General features: G+C 34.5%; 2 protein-coding genes across 2 annotated transcripts; both read left to right on the top strand.

Annotated features, from left to right (window-relative positions):
• The first annotated feature begins 13,314 nt into the window (after positions 1-13,314).
• On the top strand, positions 13,315-14,242 carry LOC131030591 (putative disease resistance protein At4g19050). The gene is made up of 2 exons (XM_057961461.2): positions 13,315-14,073; positions 14,162-14,242. Exons 1-2 carry the CDS (start codon positions 13,315-13,317, stop codon positions 14,240-14,242), a joined length of 840 nt encoding a protein of 279 aa, XP_057817444.2.
• Positions 14,243-16,647: 2,405 nt separating this feature from the next.
• On the top strand, positions 16,648-19,563 carry LOC131030584 (uncharacterized). Its single transcript, XM_057961448.2, has 4 exons — positions 16,648-17,210; positions 17,357-17,902; positions 18,028-18,618; positions 18,736-19,563. The coding sequence occupies exons 1-4, from the start codon at positions 16,732-16,734 to the stop codon at positions 18,842-18,844; spliced, it is 1,725 nt and encodes a 574-aa protein (XP_057817431.2). The 5' UTR covers positions 16,648-16,731; the 3' UTR covers positions 18,845-19,563.
• Positions 19,564-20,095: the final 532 nt, after the last annotated feature.

Here is a 20,095-nt window from a genome sequence, read left to right as displayed (position 1 = left end):
TTCTCAGTGGACCAAAAACTGTCAATTTTGGGTCCAAATGAGCATTTTTGAATTTTTGATGTTGTAAAGCCTTGAAAGGCATTGGAGCATGTTTATTTAGTGTTTCTAATGATTTTTATTCATTTGTTTGAGTGCCAAGTCACCGGGAGTCAAGATGCAACTTTTTGAGCAACAAAAGTTGTCAAAAGTTGTCAAAAAGCTGTCAAAAAGTGCAAAAAGTGACTTTTGGTGGTTTTGTTTAGTTCCAGCCTGTACCTATCCATACAAAGGCTTCAATAAGTTGGAACATGTATAAAAACCATGTTCCCATCATTGTATGTGTGGTTCATGTTGGAAAAATAAAAGAAATACTTGTTTGTTCTTGTATTTTGTGAGTTTTAACTAGTTTTCTGCACTTTTGAGAGTACAGTCCGTACCATGGCTCCATGAGTCCATACTACTCCTATTTTTGATTGGTGTGAACTCATTTGATGTTTGAGTAGTGATTTGGAACAAGTTTTGTTTGGAGTGCTCTTGAGAAAGGCATTGTTTTGTGGTTCCAATGGAAGATCATTCATGGTCCAACTAATTTCTTCAAAGTCTCTTCATCCATGGCTTTGAGGAAATTTGTTGGATCCTCTGTACATACTATATCATACATCTATTTTCCTTTTCTAGCAATGCACAAGTGTTTGTAAACCCATGGCAAGTCTGTGAAGTGATCAACTTGGCTTGGGTATTCTTAATGTTGTGTGAATGGTACTTTGTTGTTCATAGCACTGTACTTTGAAATGTTGAAGAAGAATCAAGTTGGAAAGAGTCACAATTGCATTTTATCATCCTTGTCTCTCTCATGACTTGGTTGGATACAAGAAGCAAAGGTGTAATCAGATTGTAAAACAGTGTGTCACTGTTTCATTGTTGAAATCTCAGTGCCAACCTCCCTCAAGGACAGTATGGAATGATGGATTCCTTTTTTTTAATGTGTCATGGAATGTATTTAACAGTTTTTTCAATGTTAAGAAGACAAGATACACAATTTGGTTGTAAAGGACCTAAATAAGGATCCTAGAAAAGTGTATCCTCTGTCATAGTCTTAGAATGTTGTCATGTTTTGTGGCATCTTTGAGTGTTCAAACTTATAAGGTCCTTGAAGAGGATATATGTATTATTTTACCTTGCCATTAACACCTTTTTGTAGGCCAGGGACATAGTGAAGAAGTAAAATAAAACAAAGAAAGAAAGTGTAAACAATTTTAAGACTATTAAAGTGCAGTGATGGCGGGTGTATGAGCAAACAGTCATAAGAAATCCTTTCCTATTTGCTTTGCAAGGTGGTCCAACTTATGACAAGTCTTTGTTGCGTCCATATTTGATATACTTTCATTGTATTTGGTTTATCAATGTTGAAAATGTGTGTAAAACATTAAAAACATCGCTGTCCCAGTCCTCTAGACTGTTATTTCTGTGTAAGGGCAGCAGTATGGCATTTGTTTGACATAATGACAATATTCTAAGTTGGCTTTTGGATCCTTGGAAGTGTTTGATAGATGTCATAGTAAGGTTTGAACTTTTAAATTGGATCTAGTATCATGGAGAAGACCTTTGATTTACAAACCCTCACTAAAACCTTCAAAAACCCTTGAAAAATGCCTCTTTTGTGGGACAGTCCTCAAACAGTCCGTACAGTACTTGCCATAGCAAAAATCCTTGAGTCTTGATCATCAATAGACCACATCTCCAAGGGTTTGTCATGAAGTTTAGCAGGTTGAGCAGGGTGAACAAATTTCACTAAAAACTAGGGCTAATTCTAGTAGCCTTTTTGGGGTCAATTTGACAATTTCATGAAATCGGTAAGGAAGGAGAAGTAAATGATTGTTTCAAATCATCAAAATAGATCAGTTAAGACCTGAGACACCCTAATAGAATCTCCACAGCATTGCATTAAGTCATTTGATCAAAATGACCATTTGAACCTAGAAGTTGCTTTGAGTAAACCAACGTTCCTTGCATCCAACTTGGATATTTTCACTATTGAAAGGTGAAGGACAGTCATCAGATTTTGCAGACATGTCCAGATGCTCAATCAACACATTAATATGGTTGAAATCCTTAAAGGTGCAAACAAGGTTAGGTAAACCATGGTTCTCCAACAGTTACCCATTCCTAGAAGAGAGGAGATTCAGCCAGTTGGACAACCAAACTTATTCATTTTTGGTGACACCCAAGAGGACCTCATTTCAGACTTGAATTCCTTAGCATGGGAGGTAAGGAGGAGTGATGTCCAATACAATAGGGTGCAAGCAGTGTTGAATAGAGAGGAGGAGATAGGAGAAAGGTTTAGAAGAATCCCATTTGTGCCTAGGGATTGATTTGGGAAGCACATTGAGAACAAAAGCCCACCAACCTCAAAGAAGACCAAATTCTACTCTACCTCCTCATCAGGAAGTAAGGAGTTCCATATGTTGAAATCATAGATAACTAAAGCTAATAGATTTTAGATAATGTGAATATATTGCACTTTTAGATAATGTGAATATATTGCACTTTTAGTCAAGATAATTATTTTATAATCTTATTTCATGCAGAATCAAAAGTGCAATTAATAGTCACTCTCTAGCAATTTCAAGCCATACATGTAATTTTGACTACCATATAATTAATGGGTACCATTTTATTCTCTAAGTAAAATATGAAATGAGGTCCATGATGAGTGATCAATAGAGTTCAAATTTGAATGTAACCATTTTAAAAGGGGTTAGCAAGTTTGGATGCTAGATTGCCTTAATGTGTGCTTCCCAAGAAGGATTTGAATATTATATCTTTGTGCACTCATAGCCTTATGTACTTTTTCTCCTTCCAAAAATCATGAGTATCATGTGATGTGCTATTCTCACTATTTTTATAATCTTAATTACTATTTTGAATGCATATTTGAATTATGTTATTCATTAGCATAATCACATTTATGAATGCATGTAAATCATGCTTTATTCTCTTCTAAAATATTTGAATTTGTGTTGTTACTATCAAGTTACTACATTGCACCTTTATTTATTTGAAAATAGCACCATCTTTTGGTGTATGCCATAGATTTAGCAAGCTAGTTTTGCTTAAACATTGAAGTATTTCTTCCCTTTTCTGCTAAATTCTAAAATTTAAGAAAAATTCAACATCTCTAATTTTTTTAGGTTATCTTATTAATCAAATACCACATTCATAAGGCTTCCCATTATTGGTATTTGAATAATATATTAAGCATCAACAAGTACCATTCATAGTCATAGAAAATTCGATGAGCTTAATATGAAACTATAGAATACTTTGTTTTGACTACATTTCAATATTCTATAAGACTCCAAAATGTACCAATCTTGGATACTATATATCCATCTATAGAGAAATATAGTGTTTTATTAGTTGTTAGAGATGCTACTACTAAAAACTATTTGAGAACTTTGGTTTTAGAGGTGTGGCAATTAACAATATAGAAGAGGGTAGGGTGATTTTTGAACTTTGCTTGAGATCTTTTTATGCATTCATTGTTTTGGATGATGTTGATCGTGTGGAACAATTGAATGTTGTATTCTTTGTTAAGAAGAAATTTGGATATAAAATTTTGATTGGACTATTTAAATTAGTTGTCATTACTAATAGGAAATTAAAAGTCTTTAAACTAATAGGAAATTAGTTGTCATTACTAAGCCTATTTCATGCCAAACAAATTTTTAGTTTGCGTGAAATTAATATTTAAGCTTGAAATATCTTCAAATTGTTAAATATCATTAAAATAATCCAAGGGATTAATTAGTATATACAATAGGAAGCTAATTACTTTTATAGTGTAGCAAGTTCCAACTATACTTGCATGTACTATCTTATTTAAAATCAACAAAGATGAATAAGATTATGAATACCTGAAGTACAAAGTTTTTTGTTGCAATACCATTTTAAAATTACAGATATAAGATCAAACTTGTAGGTGTATAATTGAACCCTAAAAAATTAATATATATCATTCTACAATTTATCAAAACTTTATAATTACAAATATGATATAAAAATAAAATAAAATAAAATATAGTACATACTATAATAAATTATTCATTGGCTATATTCAAATGTAAATACATTAATCCCCTATATTAATCCTATAATATATTTAAACAATATTTAAAAATTATATATATAAGATCAAAATTGTAGGTGTATAATTTAACCCCAAAAAATTACATATTATTGTTTGTCAAATTATCAAAACTTTGGAACTATAAGTATAATATCAAAAATAAAAAATAAATTACAATAAGTAATAAATTATTCATTTGTTATATTCAGATTTGAATACGGTTATCCATTTTATCAAATTTATAATAGATTTGAACAATATTTTAAAATTAACTATTTATATATATTTATATTTTAAATTTATATATTTCACATATTAATTTAGTAACTTAGAAAATTATGAAATAAATAAATGAAATCCATTTCTCTCTATTCTATGCACTTTATGTATTAATCCAAAAAGGCTACCTTATAGGTTGTCTTGGTGTTGTGTTTTAATTTATTATACTAAACAATATTTTTTTGATGTATCACATTGTGATAGTGCATCGGGGTTACAATATGTATTGTTGATTTATGTGTTACATAATTAAGCAGAGCGACTTAAATCACACATGCTAATCTTATACTTCTAGGCTTAAAAGTGTTAAATACTCAGAGTTGTCTAACATTTTCTAGGCTTAATATGTTGCTTAATGTATGTTGTCACACTAATAATATACTTGTAGACTTAAAAGTGGTAAACATTCAGAATTGACTAACATCCTCTAGACTTAATATGTTGCTTAGTGTATGTGGTTTAAGACTGGCCTAATTAAATAATAAGAAAATTTTAAAATATAACAAATTTTTAATATTTTAATTAATTAATAATATGATCTCTGCTTTCTGCAATTTTGTGTCTTAAACCCTTGAACTAACTTAAAGATTTTAAACAAACCTAATAAATGTCAAACTAAATTACAAATATTTATTGTATACGTTAGTTGCGAATAAAGTTTTTAAGTACTCTTGGATCTAGATGATTGAGTGTCAAATGATTAATACACATAGCATAGGATTGACTATAAGTAGATTTGTATGGTAATATATGGGTTTTGTTGAACACACGAAAACAATAAAAGATAAAAAATGAAAGAAGGTTTGTTCTTGGGAAGGTGAAGCACAAAATTAATAAAAGTGGAGAGAGAATCGGTAGTGACTTTACGTGTGGATAGCGTGGTTAACAGTGTATGCTTGATATGAAACCGCCTGAACCAAATGAAGAAATTGACTAGTTGTGAGCCTCCATGTGGTTTGTGGAGAAAAACTGGCAAAAGGAGTATAAGAGTATGCAAGAGGCGAACCCCACTCCATGTGGTTTGTTTGCTACATAGACAAATCGCAAGGTTGTAATCTAGTGGAGCAGTTTTGTTACTCCCATAAATTGTATGTTAGTACAGAAGTCCTTGTTATTTTTATCATTTGGATTATGCAGTGTGTTTAATTTATAGTAATTGACCAACATTCATTTGTCATAAATCGAGTGGGATGCACATCTTGTAGAATTTTGAACCTGACCTATCCTCTCTGAACCAACTGATTAGCAAACAATAACAGCAAAAAGAAATCACAATTCAGAATAAAAAACAAAGTGCCTTTTTTTTTTGGAATTGCACACACCAATATCTTTATTGAAGCTTAATTAAAAATTACATAGAGGCTGTATATATAAAGAATTTGCAGTCTAGAAGAATTAATAATAACTGCAGTTCTAAATATATTCCTAGCATTGCATGGAAAGCTACTAAGGCTCTCAAACTAAAAAAAAAAACTACTCCCTAAATTAAGAATACAATAAGTGCATGCATAGCATGATTTATTTACTAAAAACTAATTCATGCAAAAAAAAAAACTAAAAATAGTCCTAAGGATTAATGCATGTTGGAGTACATGCTTTATTTGCATGAATAAACAAAAAACTATTAACTAAACTAATCTAGCTGCATGCTAGAGCAACATCAGTTATCAACATACTCCCCCTTGATGCTAAGAGGGCTGACAGTCTTATCTCGTAGTGCTATAAACTGAGCTTTCGCAACCGCTTTGGTGAATATATCTGCTAGCTGATCCTGGGTGTTGATGTGCTTCAATTCGACATCCTTCTTCTGCACCAAATTTCATATGAAGTGATATTTCAAATCAAAATGCTTTGTTCTGCTGTGATGAATCGGATTCTTGGCTAACTTGATGGCACTCACATTGTCACAATAAATTACTGTAGGCTGAATTTGTTTTTCTCCAATTTCTTCCAAAACTTTTCTGAGCCAAAGAGCTTGTGTACTTGTTGAGGTAATTGCAACATACTCTGCTTCTGTAGATGAGAGGGCAACAATACTTTTCTTTTTTGAGCTCCAGGTAATCAAACCAGAACCAAAAGAAAAACAATTTCCAAATGTAGATTTACGATCATCCATACTACCTCCCCAATCTGAATCACTAAAGCCTACTAGATTGAACTTTTTAGAAGAGTAGTAATGAATACCAAAACTTAAATTCCCTTTCACATACCTCAAAATCCTCTTGGCTACCTTCATATGTATTTCGGATGGATTTGTCATATACCTTGAAACAAGTGAAACTGAATAGGCAATATCAGGCCTCGTGTGGATTAGAAACATCAAGCTCCCCACAATACTTCTGTAAGTTGTCTCATCAACTAAATCAGCACCATCATCTCTACATAACAAAACTCCATGAGCACTTGGAGTGGAGGCAGGGTTACAATCAGTCATATTAAATTTCTTCAGCATATCCTGTGCATACTTTGTTTGACAAATGAAAATCTCATCCTTACTTTGATAAACCTCCATTCCTAAAAAATATTTCATGAGACCAAGATCTTTCATCTCAAATTCTTTCATCATAGCAGCTTTGAATTCATCTTTCATCTTAGAACTACTACCCATATACAAAAGATCATCAACATACAAACTTATGATGAGAATATTAGTACCTTCTTGTTTGTAGTAAAGGGTAGGATCACTCTTACTTCTCTGGAAGCCATTCTCCTGAAAGTATCCATCAATCATGGCATACCACGCTCTCGGTGCTTGCTTGAGGCCATACAAAGCCTTCTTCAACTTGTAGACATAATTATCTTTTCCTTCCACTTCAAAACCTTGTGGCTGCTCCACATATACTTCCTCTTCTAAGTACCCATTCAAGAAGGCACTTTTCACATCCATATGATGTATGCTCCACTTCTTTTGAGCTACTAATGAAATCAACATTCTTATGGTCTCTTGTCTTGCTACTGGTGCAAATGTCTCTTCATAGTCAATTCTATACTTCTGTGTGAAGCCTTTAGCAACTAATCTTGCCTTGTGTCTTTCAACACTCCCATCACTGTTAAATTTGGTCTTGTAGACCCATTTGGTGCCAATCCTTTTTTTGTCATGTGGAAGTTTTGTTAACTCCCAAGTGTCATTCCTGTGAATGGAATCCATCTCTTCTTCCATGGCTTTCACCCAAACTTCATTAGTACATGCATCTTCAAAACATGATGGTTCAAAATCAGACTTGGCTAATAAAGCAAAATTCACTGTCTCACCTATTGGGTTTTCTTCATGTGCTTGATTTCCACTCTTCTGGTAGATATCACTCAATCTCCTTACCTTCCTTGTAGAACTTGGAGAAGAAGCTGGACTTGAACTTGGTACTAAAGAACTTGATGAAGGATTGTTTGGTGGAGTTAAACCATTAGATACAGAAACATTAGTTGGCTGCTCATGATCAATATCAGCAATTATATCATCATTCAAAATAGATTTTGGCTTCTCAACATGACCTTTTTGATGACCATAAACTCCCCCTTCATCAAAAATCACATCTCTTGAGACAATAAGCTTGTTAGTGAGGGGATTATACAATCTATAAGCCTTGTTTTTCTCACTATATCCAATAAAAATACATGACTCACTCTTTGCATCTAACTTCTATCTATTTTGATCAGGTACATGCACATAAGCCAAACAACCAAAAACTTTGAAATGATTAACATTAGGCCTTTTACCATACCAAGCTTCATAAGGAGTCATCTTTTCTAGTACACTAGTGGGGCTACAATTGAGGATGTACACAGTTGTAGCAACTGCATCTCCCCAATAAGAATTTCTCAATCCCTTGGTTTGTAACATGCACCTTGCCATTTCAACCACAGTACGATTCTTCCTTTCAGCTACTCCATTCTGTTGAGGTGTGTATGCAGTAGTAAGTTGCCTCTTGATGCCATTAAAATCACAATAACTTTGGAAAGCCTTTGAGAAAAACTCTCCTCCATGATCAGTCCTTAAACATTTAATCTTGCACCCTTTCTCATTTTCCACAAGGGCTTTAAACTTCTTGAATGTATCCAAGGCTTCATCTTTGGCCTTCAAAAAATATACCCAACAATTTCGTGAGTAATCATCAATAAAAGTGATGAAATATGATGACTTACCCAAACTCTTAGTCTGCATAGGACCACATATATCTGAATGAACAAGCTGAAGTGGGTGATGAGCCCTCCATGCATTGCCCTCTGGAAACTTTTCTCTTGCATGCTTTCCTATAGCACAACCTTCACAAACCTCCTTGTGTTCCTCAACCTTGGGCAAACTAGAAACTAATGCATGTGAGGTTAGAAACTTCAAACTATGAAAATTTAAATGCCCATGCCTGAGATGCCATAATCAACTTGAATCCTCATAAGCCATATTTGCCAAATTGTTGTTATGTTCACCGAACCTCAAGGGGAACATCCTATTTCTTGTCATAGGAACAACAGTGATCACCCTATTATCCTTATTCTTATCATAAATAGTACAAGTCTTATTCTCAAAGACTACTTTATAATTTTTCTCACATAGCTGCCCAACACTTAACAAATTGTGCTTCAATTGTGGAGTATAATAAATATCATGAATACTCTTTATACCTTCTTTTGTTTGGACCTCCATAGCTCCTTTGGCAGCAACCTCCAATGATTTATCATCACCAAGCTGGATCTTAGATTTGAAACTTCCATCCTTTGTTGAGAACAACTTCTCATTCCCTGTCATATGGTTAGAGCATCTAGAATCTAAGTACCAAACATCTTTACTAGTATTTTCACCCTTTGCATAAGACAAAAATAAGTGATCAGGAGGATTCTCACTACTTTCTTGAGCATAGTTAGCACTTTTACCTTCTTTCAATCTGCATTCTCTTTCAAAGTGGCCATACCTAATACAATGGTAACATTGAACATTTCTCTTATCAAATCTGCCTCTACCTCTTCCTTTGAAACCACCACTTCCTCTTGAGCCACCTCTTCCTCTACCTCTTGAAGAATTTTGGCTTTTCCCTTTACCTTGGCCTTGATTGATTTTGGCACTACTACTGCTTGCATCTTCATTTTTTGTGATTAGCAATTTAGAGGAAAACGCTTTCTCTACACCTTCAAAAGAATCTTTCAATCTTTCTTCATGAGACATCAGGGATCCAACCAGTTGATCAAACTGTAGTTTTGTCAAATCTTTGCTTTCTTCTATGATTATTGCTACATGATTCCATCTGGGTGTCAAAGATCTCAACACCTTTTTTATCAAAACTTCATTGCTTACAATTTCCCCAAGTGTAGCCATTTTATTGACCACATCTTTGACTCTGACACAATAATCACTTATACTTTCAGCTTCTTGCATCTTCAAATTCTCAAACTCTCGCTTCAATGTCTGAAGCTTGACCACCTTAACTTGATCACTACCCTGGTAAGCTTCTTGTAGAGTCTTCCAGGCATCTTTGGTAGTTGTTGCTCCTAATATTCTTGGAAATAAGCTCTTATCAAGAGCTATTTGAATGTGAAACAAAGCTTGAGCATTCTTTTTCCTTGCTTCCTTTCTTGTTGTTCTTTCATTGGCTGTAAGGGCATTCCAATCAGTTGGCTCTTCATAACCTGATTCAATAATCTCTCACAAATCTTTTCCAATCAAAAAGGTCAGCATCTTAATGCACCAATAATCATAATCATTCCCATCAAATTCTGGAACGGGCATATGGTTAGAATTCGACATGATTAACTTTGACGATATTCCAACAATAAAACTTTAACCCAAAACAATTTTACCTACTCTGATACGACTTGTAGAATTTTGAACCTAACCTATCCTCTCTAAACCAACTGATTAGCAAACAATAACAGCAAAAAGAAGAAATTGCAAAAAGAAATCACAATTCAGAATAAAAAACAAAGTGCCTTTTTTTTTTGGAATTGCACACACCAATATCTTTATTGAAGCTTAATTGAAAATTACAGAGGCTGTATATATAAAGAATTTGCAGTCTAAAAGAATTAATAATAACTGCAGTTCTAAATATATTCCTAGCATTGCATGGAAAGCTACTAAAGCTCTCAAACTTTTTTAAAAAAAAACTACTCCCTAAATTAAGAATACAATAAGTGCATGCACAGCATGCTTTATTTACTAAAAACTAATTCATACAAAAAACAAAACTAAAAATAGTCCTAAAGATTAATGTATGTTGGAGTGCATGCTTTATTTGCATGAATAAACAAAAAACTATTAACTAAACTAATCTAGCTGCATGCTAGAGCAGCATCAGTTATCAACACATCTCACAAACAACGTGGTGTTACCAACTAGCTCAGAGTTGTTGATGTTTCTATGAAAACACAGGCTGTAAGCCGTGCAATCTAAGGCGTTCGGTGACTTGTCTGCGTCTACCTGCCCCTTCTCTTCTTTTATATACTCTGCACTTTACCTCCTCACCTCATAAACAAGAAGCCTTCTTTCATTTGTGTATCTTTTTTATTTCTTCCGTTGTGTTCAGTTGAATCTAGTTTTCATGGCGTCTACTTCCAACACTAGCCACCAACAGGTTGAAAATTTTGCAGCATCTAGATCGACTTCTGGTCGATCCTATGATGTCTTCATTAATCAATTTCTTTTATTTGTAAGGTCCGTAGGCTTATTTTATCGGAATAATGTCAACTGTTGAAGCCTGATGTTTATTCATTTTTATTAGTTTGGTCTACTTGTAGAAACGAGGACATGCTGCTCAAGAGTATTGCTTACTGTGTAGCAAAAGAAGTTAAAAAGGTACCATTCGTGGTTGCAGAACATCCCGTGAGCTTAGATGAAATCTTAGAAGACTTTGAATTGACTATACTTCAATATGCTAGGAGCCATAAAAAATGTACCAATAGTGGGAATATGGTGCAAGGGTGGTTCCGGCAAAACTACTCTTGCTAAAAAGTTATATAACAATATATATCCATCCATGGAAAAATCTAGTCTTTTACTAGATGTTAGAGATGCTGCTACTACAAACTTGTTGCACAACAAACAGAAAAAACTGTTGGAGAACCTTGGCTTTAGAAGTGCATCGGTTGACAGTATAGAAGAGGGTAAGGCGGTTCTTGCAAGTCACTTGAGATCTTTTCGGACATTCATAGTTCTGGATGATGTTGATCATGTGGACCAACTGAATGCCTTATTGCCTTCTAAGAAGAGTTTGGGATCTGAAAGTTTGATTGGATCTGGTAGTTTGATTATCATCACTACCAGGGAATTAGAAGTCCTTAGAAATTGGGGCATCGCATACATATATGAAATGAAATCACTGAGCCCATTTCATGCCAAACAACTTTTTTGTTGGCATGTTTTTTAACAACCATCTCCAAGGGATGGATTTGAAGAGCTTGTGGAAAAGTTCTTAAAAATTTGTAGTGGATTGCCGCTGTCTCTCAAAGTTCTTGGTGGGCAGCTTTATGGAAACTTAAGGAAAGATCTTTGGGAGATTCAACTGAAGAAGATCTTTAGGATATTAGCAAACAGCTTAAAATAAGTTATGATTCTCTAGATGATGAGGAGGAGGAGGCATTCTTGGATACAGCTTGTTTTTTCACTGGAGAAAAAAGCCATTTGGCAATTGAAATATGGAACTGTTCAGGGTGGAGTGGCATGCACACTTGGGAAAGGTTAGTGAACAAGTGTCTTATTGAAATAGATGAGAGAAATCAAATAAGAATGCATGACCACTTGAGAGATTTAGGGAGGGAAATTTCAAATCACCAATCACCGCACCGCATTTGTTTCGCCAGCAGAGTTTGAAAGTTTCTAATGAAGAACAGGTGAGATTAGTATATATTTTTATTGTCAGTCATCAATGTCAAAGAAATCTTCTCTCTGTTTATTATTTTTGCAGCTATTTATTTTTAATGTTTTATTTGGATTCAGAGAGGAATAGGTATTCGAGCGATAGTGACCACCTTAGCTCGACCAATGTACCATTATAAGGTTTGTTTTTCTGATTCGTTTTAAGAATTTCAACGTCTTATTTCCCTGGAAATTTGATGACTTCAAATCTTTTCCTATACAGTGAGCCGAAAAAGAGGAGGAGTTTGGCGGTTGGTCATCGCACACGGAACTAAATATAAACACAAGCAAAGGAATTTGGACCCTGGCACCTTCTAGACTTGGACTGAAAATTGTTGTGGCTCAAGGATGTAATTTAAATCAAGTAATTTATTCATCAAGGGATCTGGTCTGGCTTCGCTGGTATGATATTGGACATAAAAATCTGCAGTCACTAATTTCATTGAAAAGTTTAAGGGTTTTGGAGCTCTGTGAAGGTACGGAGCAGGAAAATCATCACTTACAAAAGCTTTGGGTGGATGAGTCCGATGTAAGTACATTCAGCTGTTTTAAATCTATATTTCAACTTTTTTTTTAAATAATTGTTATTTGTTTGATTTCATCTCCTGAAAAATACGTTGCAGCCCCCTTTGCAGTTAAGAGAGTTGGTTATTATTGAGTGCTGTGAGAATTTCCGAAGTCGATGCAACATCTCAAGCATTTGAAAAAGATAATCCTGGAATCGAGCAAGGTGGAGGGTCTTCCAGAAGAATTTGGCCATCTTGAGTCGCTAGACTCTAGAGTACCTGGATTTAATCAGGTGTCTTGAACTGTCGTCACTACCTAACACTATGGGCAATCTGAGAAATCTGCGGCATCTAGATTTGAGGGGGGGCTGGAAACTTTAGAGGTTGCCCGACTCCTTTAAAGAGTTGGCACTCCTGCAACATCTGAACTTCGATAGATGCTCTGATCTCACCTTTAAGTTGGACATTCTGGAAAACATAACAAAGCTAGAGTATTTGAACTTCTCAGGATGTGACCAATTGGAAGAGTTGCCTCGTCACGTCACAAATCAGGTGTCCTTGAGAGAGCTAAGGAGCTAGCAATGAAGATTGGTCAACTGAGTAAGTTGGAAAAACTAGTTATTGGTCAGAGTGATTTGTTAGCAAGCTTGCCGAGCTCTCTTGGTGATTTGTCCTCCTTGACTGAACTTCTCATTGGCTCGTGTGACAAGCTGGAATATTTACCAGACTCTACAGGGCGTCTTGTTCTCTTGGAGAAATTAACTATGATGAATTTAGGAGTGAAATCATTTCCAGTAGCAGTTTGTCAATTGACTAATCTTAAAGAACTGTCGATAACAGAATGCCCAATCAGCGCATTGGATCTTGGAGCAGGGTCGTTTGGTTATTCATTGTGCAACCTTAAGAGGATAAGTCTAAGAGAAACTGAATTGTCCAAGATTTCCATCTCAGAAGACTATTTTCCTAGCCTTGAGTATCTCTTTCTTGAAGATAATGACCATATAACGGAGATAAAAGTCCTACCAACTACAGTCAAAGATAAAAGGGGTATTGTTGGTCTCGTAAACCTCCGCTTCCTAGTGATAATAAATTGCCACAAGCTGTATTCGCTTCCCACTTTTGCACAATTTCCTTCTCTCCAAAACTTTATTCTTAGTGGCTGCATCGAGGTTAAGAAAATACAAGGTTTACAACATTGCAGGGAACTAGAGGTGTTGAGAGCAGAAACAAGCTGGGAGGAGCCGGGTATAGAAAGTTTGGAGAGCCCGAAAAGATTGAGGAAAGTGGTACTCAGAGAAAATACGAGAGCAAATGTTGATGGTTGCATTCAAAGCATACAGGTAATAAAAGTTTCTAGGAATTTAGAATTTTAAATATTTTCGTGTGATTGTGCTTTCGCCTGAATGTTCATGTGCAAATTATATGCAGAAATGTCCTGTTGAAACTGCACGCGGGCAGTCCAAAATGCGGCGTCACTTGCATACCCTAATAAAGAAAATATTTTCCTAATAATTAACTGATAGATTGCATGTGAATGTTTTCCTGTATAATAAAGAAAATATATTTTATTTTTAATGTTTACTTAATTTAATATTAGTATGTGTAATGGTTAGGTTTATTATAATTAATATGGAATTTTATATAAACTTGAAAGAAATATTGGATCAATAAAGTAGCCTAATATTTTATAAGATGTTTTGAAAACATTTATTGACTTGTTCATTTGAGAAAAAATGTAAAAATAAAGTATTATATTTGAAAATCTCTTAAATAGGAGCATCTAGTGGAACATAAATATCATATATTTTTCAATAATTAAATAATCAATAAGTTACTCTTCTTTTATTTTTTATGATTAAGAGTTTTTCTTTTTGAGAAGGTTCACTCATTCAAGTGGTGGTTGTCTTGGTCAAGTGACTATAACATCCCTATGCTCCAAGTTCCTTAAAATGAATGTGTAGCTTATGTGTAACATCAAAATTCTTTAATAAACACTCGGTCAAGTTTAATGGATGGTAGGCAAGGAAAAGGTATGTGGTAGAACACTAGATTGGCAATGAATGATAAAGTGACGACATACCTAATTTATTATCTATTCTTATCAGATAAAGAAGAAAGAAATAAAGCATAGGCCCCTCCACTTCACTATCTTTACTACATATATTTTGTATTATTTTTTGGTCAATTTGTGGACAAAGATTTTAGTGTGAAAGTGTAAGTGATATTGTTGGATCCTACTTCATAATTGAAGCAAATAATCAAATTAATTATGTTGATATGATCTTTGATGTGTATGTAATGGGAAAAGAAGATGCTACTAAGGATTGCGATGTTGTAGGAGTATTGGGAGTTGACCTTGAGATTAAGATTTGTGTAATGAATATAGTTAAATTGGGTTTAGTTATAACACTATCATTCCATATTTGTATCTAAGAAATTTGATTTGAATGATAGATAAATAAGAGTTGGAGGGTAGCTAAGTTCTAGCCAAAGATTGACAAAACAATTTGTTGATTGCTTTGTAAATTAGTTCAATACTTTCAGTTTAGTAGATATTATCCCTTTGTTATGCTTTAGCTAAATATTGACCTAAATATATACTTAGCTAATAGGGAATTGATACAAATTAGAATATTGAACTATAAAGTCCTATAATTTCCTATATTATACTATAAAATAACTATTTGTCATTTGATATAATCTTTTTCCACAATATCATATTGACATACATGCATAACATTACCTTAATGAGTACACAAAACTAGCTTAGCAAAAGTGCAAAGAGAACTTTAACTTTTAAAATGATGCAAACATAATTATACAAAAGATAGTAACCAATATAAGTGAATATTTCAAATGCCATTTCCAAATAATCACAATAAATCAATATAAAATGATTTACAATACTCAATTATATAAGATGGAAAAAAAACAGCCATTTTATTAAGAAGAATATTATCATACAAATAACTAATTTATCATATGTTATGTTTTAGAAAACGCACAAAAGAATAAATGAAAGTATGAAAAAGACATAGATGATGAACTTTACCTATTCCTTATCCATTTTAATGGAAAAAAATTGTAAAATGTAATGAAACTTAAGAAAGGAAATGAGAGATAATAAAATCTTATTTATGTTTATCCTATAATCATTCACTTATATTGATGGTTAGTAAGATTCCTACTCAGCAAAGATAGGTACATTCAACTCTCACGTGCTTACATCCTAAGGTCAACCTTCGTTTTGTACATACCTACAAATTTTTAAGTAAATTTTATTAATGTTGAAAAAAATTGCAAATTTTGGAATAAGCGATTATTTAGAGTGAGCAAAGGGTGACCACAGACATTTTATATCGTCGAGAAAAGAACTTTAGGACACCTACTTAGAAGTTTCTTCGGAAAAGAAAGGTCGAGGAATTGCCCTCTTTATGATCATATCGATTCCGCTCAACGCTTTCTGCAACACGGAAATTGCGTGGAATAGCAGGCCGAAACAAGCCAGAAGTACAAGAGCACAACGCTCTAACAGTTGAAAGGCCAAGATAAGATCTAGTGTGCTTCAGACGAAACAGCAATTGAACATTTCAGAAAGAGGAATCGAAAATTCTTGTGTGCTTCTGCACTCCTTGCGTTCACTAGTGACTCAATACTGATTGATCTCAACCAATTTCATAGTCGGTGATCCAGGGTGGGTGTTCAACACCACGGAAATTGCGTGGAATAGCAGGCCGAAACAATCCAAAAAGTACATTAAAAGTAAAACACGATGACAGACGAAAGACCAAACAATTCTAGAAAGAGAAATTGAAATTTCTGGTGTGCCTCTGCGTTTCTTCCGCGCAGTCACCTATGCAAACACACCTGTGGGTCGGCCACGAAATCTACGCATTTATATCTTGGCTCTTAACCCACTTGTACCTCAACAACAAGAAACCTCTCTTCTTAGGCCTATCTTTTTTTCTCCTTAGTTGTGTTCAGTTTAGTCTAATTTTATGGCATCTATTTCTACTTCTGATGGATCCTCAATGCCTGTGAAAGAGCTCCTCTGTGATGTATTCATAATTCGTCATGGTCCTAATATGAAACATACCCTGGGCAGAGCTATTTATAAAAAGCTTGATGTCATGGGACTGAAGGCTTTTCTGAATTCAGACGAGCTTGAATTTGGGGATCAAGAAGTAGAAACAGCTATCAAGAGTGCTTGGCTTTATATTCCTGTTTTTTCAGAGGACTACTTTCAATCCAACCGGTGTTTGGAAGAGTTGTCATTTATGCGCAAAAGGGGGACTAAAATTTTTCCCCTTTTCTACCATGTTAACCCTGAAGATTTACAATCTGAAAAAGGAGTCTTTGCCGATGCATTTCACCAATACAAAAAGAATGCTGGGCACACTTCAGAAAAGCTGCAGGAGTGGAAGGAAGCGGTTTACAGCGTTTCGCATAATATTGGTCCGATCGTTAAGAGCAATGAGTAAGTACCAATCGTTTTCCTTGAACTTTTGCTCTCATAATTTTTAACAGCGTATAGACTTATTTTATTGATGTTGGAAAAATATTATGCAAAGTCACTTTTAAGAGTGATGTTTATTCCGTTTCCTCCTTATTGAATATGTCTAGAGACGAGGATGTGCTGCTGAACGATATTACTGATTTAGTACCGAAAGAAGGTAAAAAGTTTGCATCTGCATCTACTTCTGATGGATCCACAACGCGTGTGAAAGAGATCCTCTATGATGTATTTATTAATCATCGTGGTCCTGATGTCAAAAGCACATTGGCCATAGCTATCTATAAAAAGCTTAAGGACATGGGACTGAAGGTTTTTTTAGATACAGAAATACTTAGATGGGGGGATCACCTGCCTAGTGTACTAGAAAAGGCAACAAAGAGTGCCTCGTTGCATATAGCTATATTTTCAAAGAATTATGCACGATCCCAGTGGTGTTTGAGAGAGTTGTCGTTTATGCTCCAAATGGGTACTAGAATTATTCCCATTTTCTATTATGTCAAACCTAAAGATCTAAGATCTGCAGAAGGATTCTATGCTGATGCATTTAAGCAATACAAAATGAGGGGTATATACAGATTAGAAACGCTGCAGGAATGGAAGGAAGCTCTTTACAAAGTTTCACACATTATCGGTCCCATCGTTAACAGGAAGGAGTAAGTACCAATCGCCCCACCTCAAGCACTTTACAATTTCATTATTTGCATTTACTCTCCTAATTTTCTTGATATATTTAAAGTGTGATGTTTATTCTGTTTCTTTTGTTGTTGAATGTGTCCAGAGACGAGGACATGCTGCTAAAGAATATAGCCGATTGTGTAGCAGAGGAAGGTAAAAAGTTACCATTCGTGGTTGAAGAATTTGCATCAACTTACACTAGTTCATCCACATCGATTGGTGGATCCAAAATGTTCGTGAAAAAGCTCCACTATGATGTATTTATTAATTATTGCGGTCATGGCGTCAAACATACACTAGGCATAACTATCTATAAAAAGCTGAAGGACATGGGACTGAATGTTTTTCTAGATTCAGAAGAGCTTAGATGGGGGGATCAGTTGCCTAGTGTACTAGAAGAAGTAATGAAGAGTGCATCACTTCATATAGTTATATTTTCAGAGAGCTGTGCACAATCCCAGTGCTTTTTGCAAGAGATGTCATTTATACACGAAAAAGGTGCTATGATTCTACCCATTTTCTACCAATGTGAACCTGCCCATGTCCACCATATAACAAGAATTTATGCTAGTGCATTTGACCAGCACAAAGAGAAGGGCAGATACACCTCGAAAAAGCTTCAGATGTGGAAGAACGCACTCAAGGATGTTATGAATGTTAGTGGTTGCCACTGTTGCATTGTTAATAGCAAGGAGTAAGTACCCATTACACCAGCTCAAGCACTTATCCTTTTCTTAATGCATGCAAAGAATATAATCATAACTATTAAAGGCCTGATGTTTATTCTGTTTCCTTTGTTGTATATGTGAAGAGATGAGGACATGTTGCTCAAGAGTACTCTTAATGCATGCAAAGAATTTGTAAATGCCAAAACAAATGAGGAGGTTGGTGATTGCTCATCGCATGTGGAATTCAACTAGCAATTGGACTTTATTGCATTTGATTTTGTAGAGATACCAAATGCATAAATGAATGCATTTATTAATTATGACGGTTTTAATGTCAAACATACACTAGCTATAGCTATCTATGAAAAGCTTAAGGACATGGGACTGAAGGTTTTTCTGGATTTGGAAGCATTCAGATGGGGACATCACTTGCCTAGTGTATTAGAAGAAATAACAAAGGGTGCTTCGTTGTATATAGCTATATTCTTAGAGAGCTATGCACAATCCCTATGGTCAGACAGCTTGTCAAGCCCTCGAAGCTTCGACATTTTGGACTTATCAGGTTTTTTCCTATGTATAAATTCTGAAGGCTGAAATCCCGAGATCTTGAATACCAGTCTCCAAACATGAAGTAATGGAAGTTGAAGTCCTTTCTAACATGCATCTCAGACTTCTAAAATTGCAAAAGTCCAAATAGCTAAGATCCACGAGCGCCAAACAGTCACCACATTAAACCATTGAGATGTAAAAATGCCATGGTTGTGGTCACATGACACACACAAAATTGTCATTTAAAAGGCTTGAGAAACTTCCAACAATATTGACTTGTAGATTTAAAACTAAGTTCCACGACCTATTCCAGCATTCACATTGTTACAATTACTGAGATGAGTTGAGAAGTGTTGACTTCTAGTATAGCCTGGTTTCTACAAATGAATATGATAAAAGAATCGAACACATCGTAACTATCATTGAGTATGTTGAATGGGTTGTAACTATCATTGAGTATGTTGAGTATTTTGGATCTTATCGATGTACATGATAAATCGGATGTTTGAGGCATACCTCTCCCTTCAGTGTTCTTTTATTCACATGTAATATATATAATGTTAAAGGTTGGTTTTTCATTTGGACTTTCGAGGTCTAATTATTTTCATCCATGTTATTGTGTGAATATATGCAGCATTAGTTATATATGGTAATATAAATACTTATTGATCAAATAAAATTATAAATACTTAGCACAATGTTATCATGTGGGGAAGGAGAATGTTGATGTACTTATAGATGTTGTAATCGATCATTTAAGGTTTTTTAATCAAAACATTTCTCTATTTTTTTTTGTCTACTAGAGAAATGGTTTCAACCTCACATATGGCTCATATGAATCTCATAAGCTCACTTGTTGATCTCACCCTGAAGAACTTCTCATAGATACAAGGCTCCAACAAGATGATTTTAATGTTGAAAGTTCATTAACAAATCATTTGACTTTGTGGTTTT

The sequence above is a fragment of the Cryptomeria japonica genome, chromosome 8 (assembly GCF_030272615.1).
Source record: "Cryptomeria japonica chromosome 8, Sugi_1.0, whole genome shotgun sequence".
NCBI lineage: Eukaryota > Viridiplantae > Streptophyta > Pinopsida > Cupressales > Cupressaceae > Cryptomeria > Cryptomeria japonica.
This window is presented reverse-complemented; position numbering and strand designations above follow the sequence as displayed.

Coding starts and splice junctions, on each gene's coding strand:
- LOC131030591 (XM_057961461.2), top strand. CDS start 13,315: ATGAAGATTGGTCAACTGAGTAAGTTGGAAAAACTAGTTATTGGTCAG. Junction 14,074..14,161: donor GTTGCATTCAAAGCATACAG/GTAATAAAAGTT, acceptor AATTATATGCAG/AAATGTCCTGTTGAAACTGC.
- LOC131030584 (XM_057961448.2), top strand. CDS start 16,732: ATGGCATCTATTTCTACTTCTGATGGATCCTCAATGCCTGTGAAAGAG. Junction 17,903..18,027: donor CCCATCGTTAACAGGAAGGA/GTAAGTACCAAT, acceptor GAATGTGTCCAG/AGACGAGGACATGCTGCTAA. Junction 18,619..18,735: donor TGCATTGTTAATAGCAAGGA/GTAAGTACCCAT, acceptor GTATATGTGAAG/AGATGAGGACATGTTGCTCA.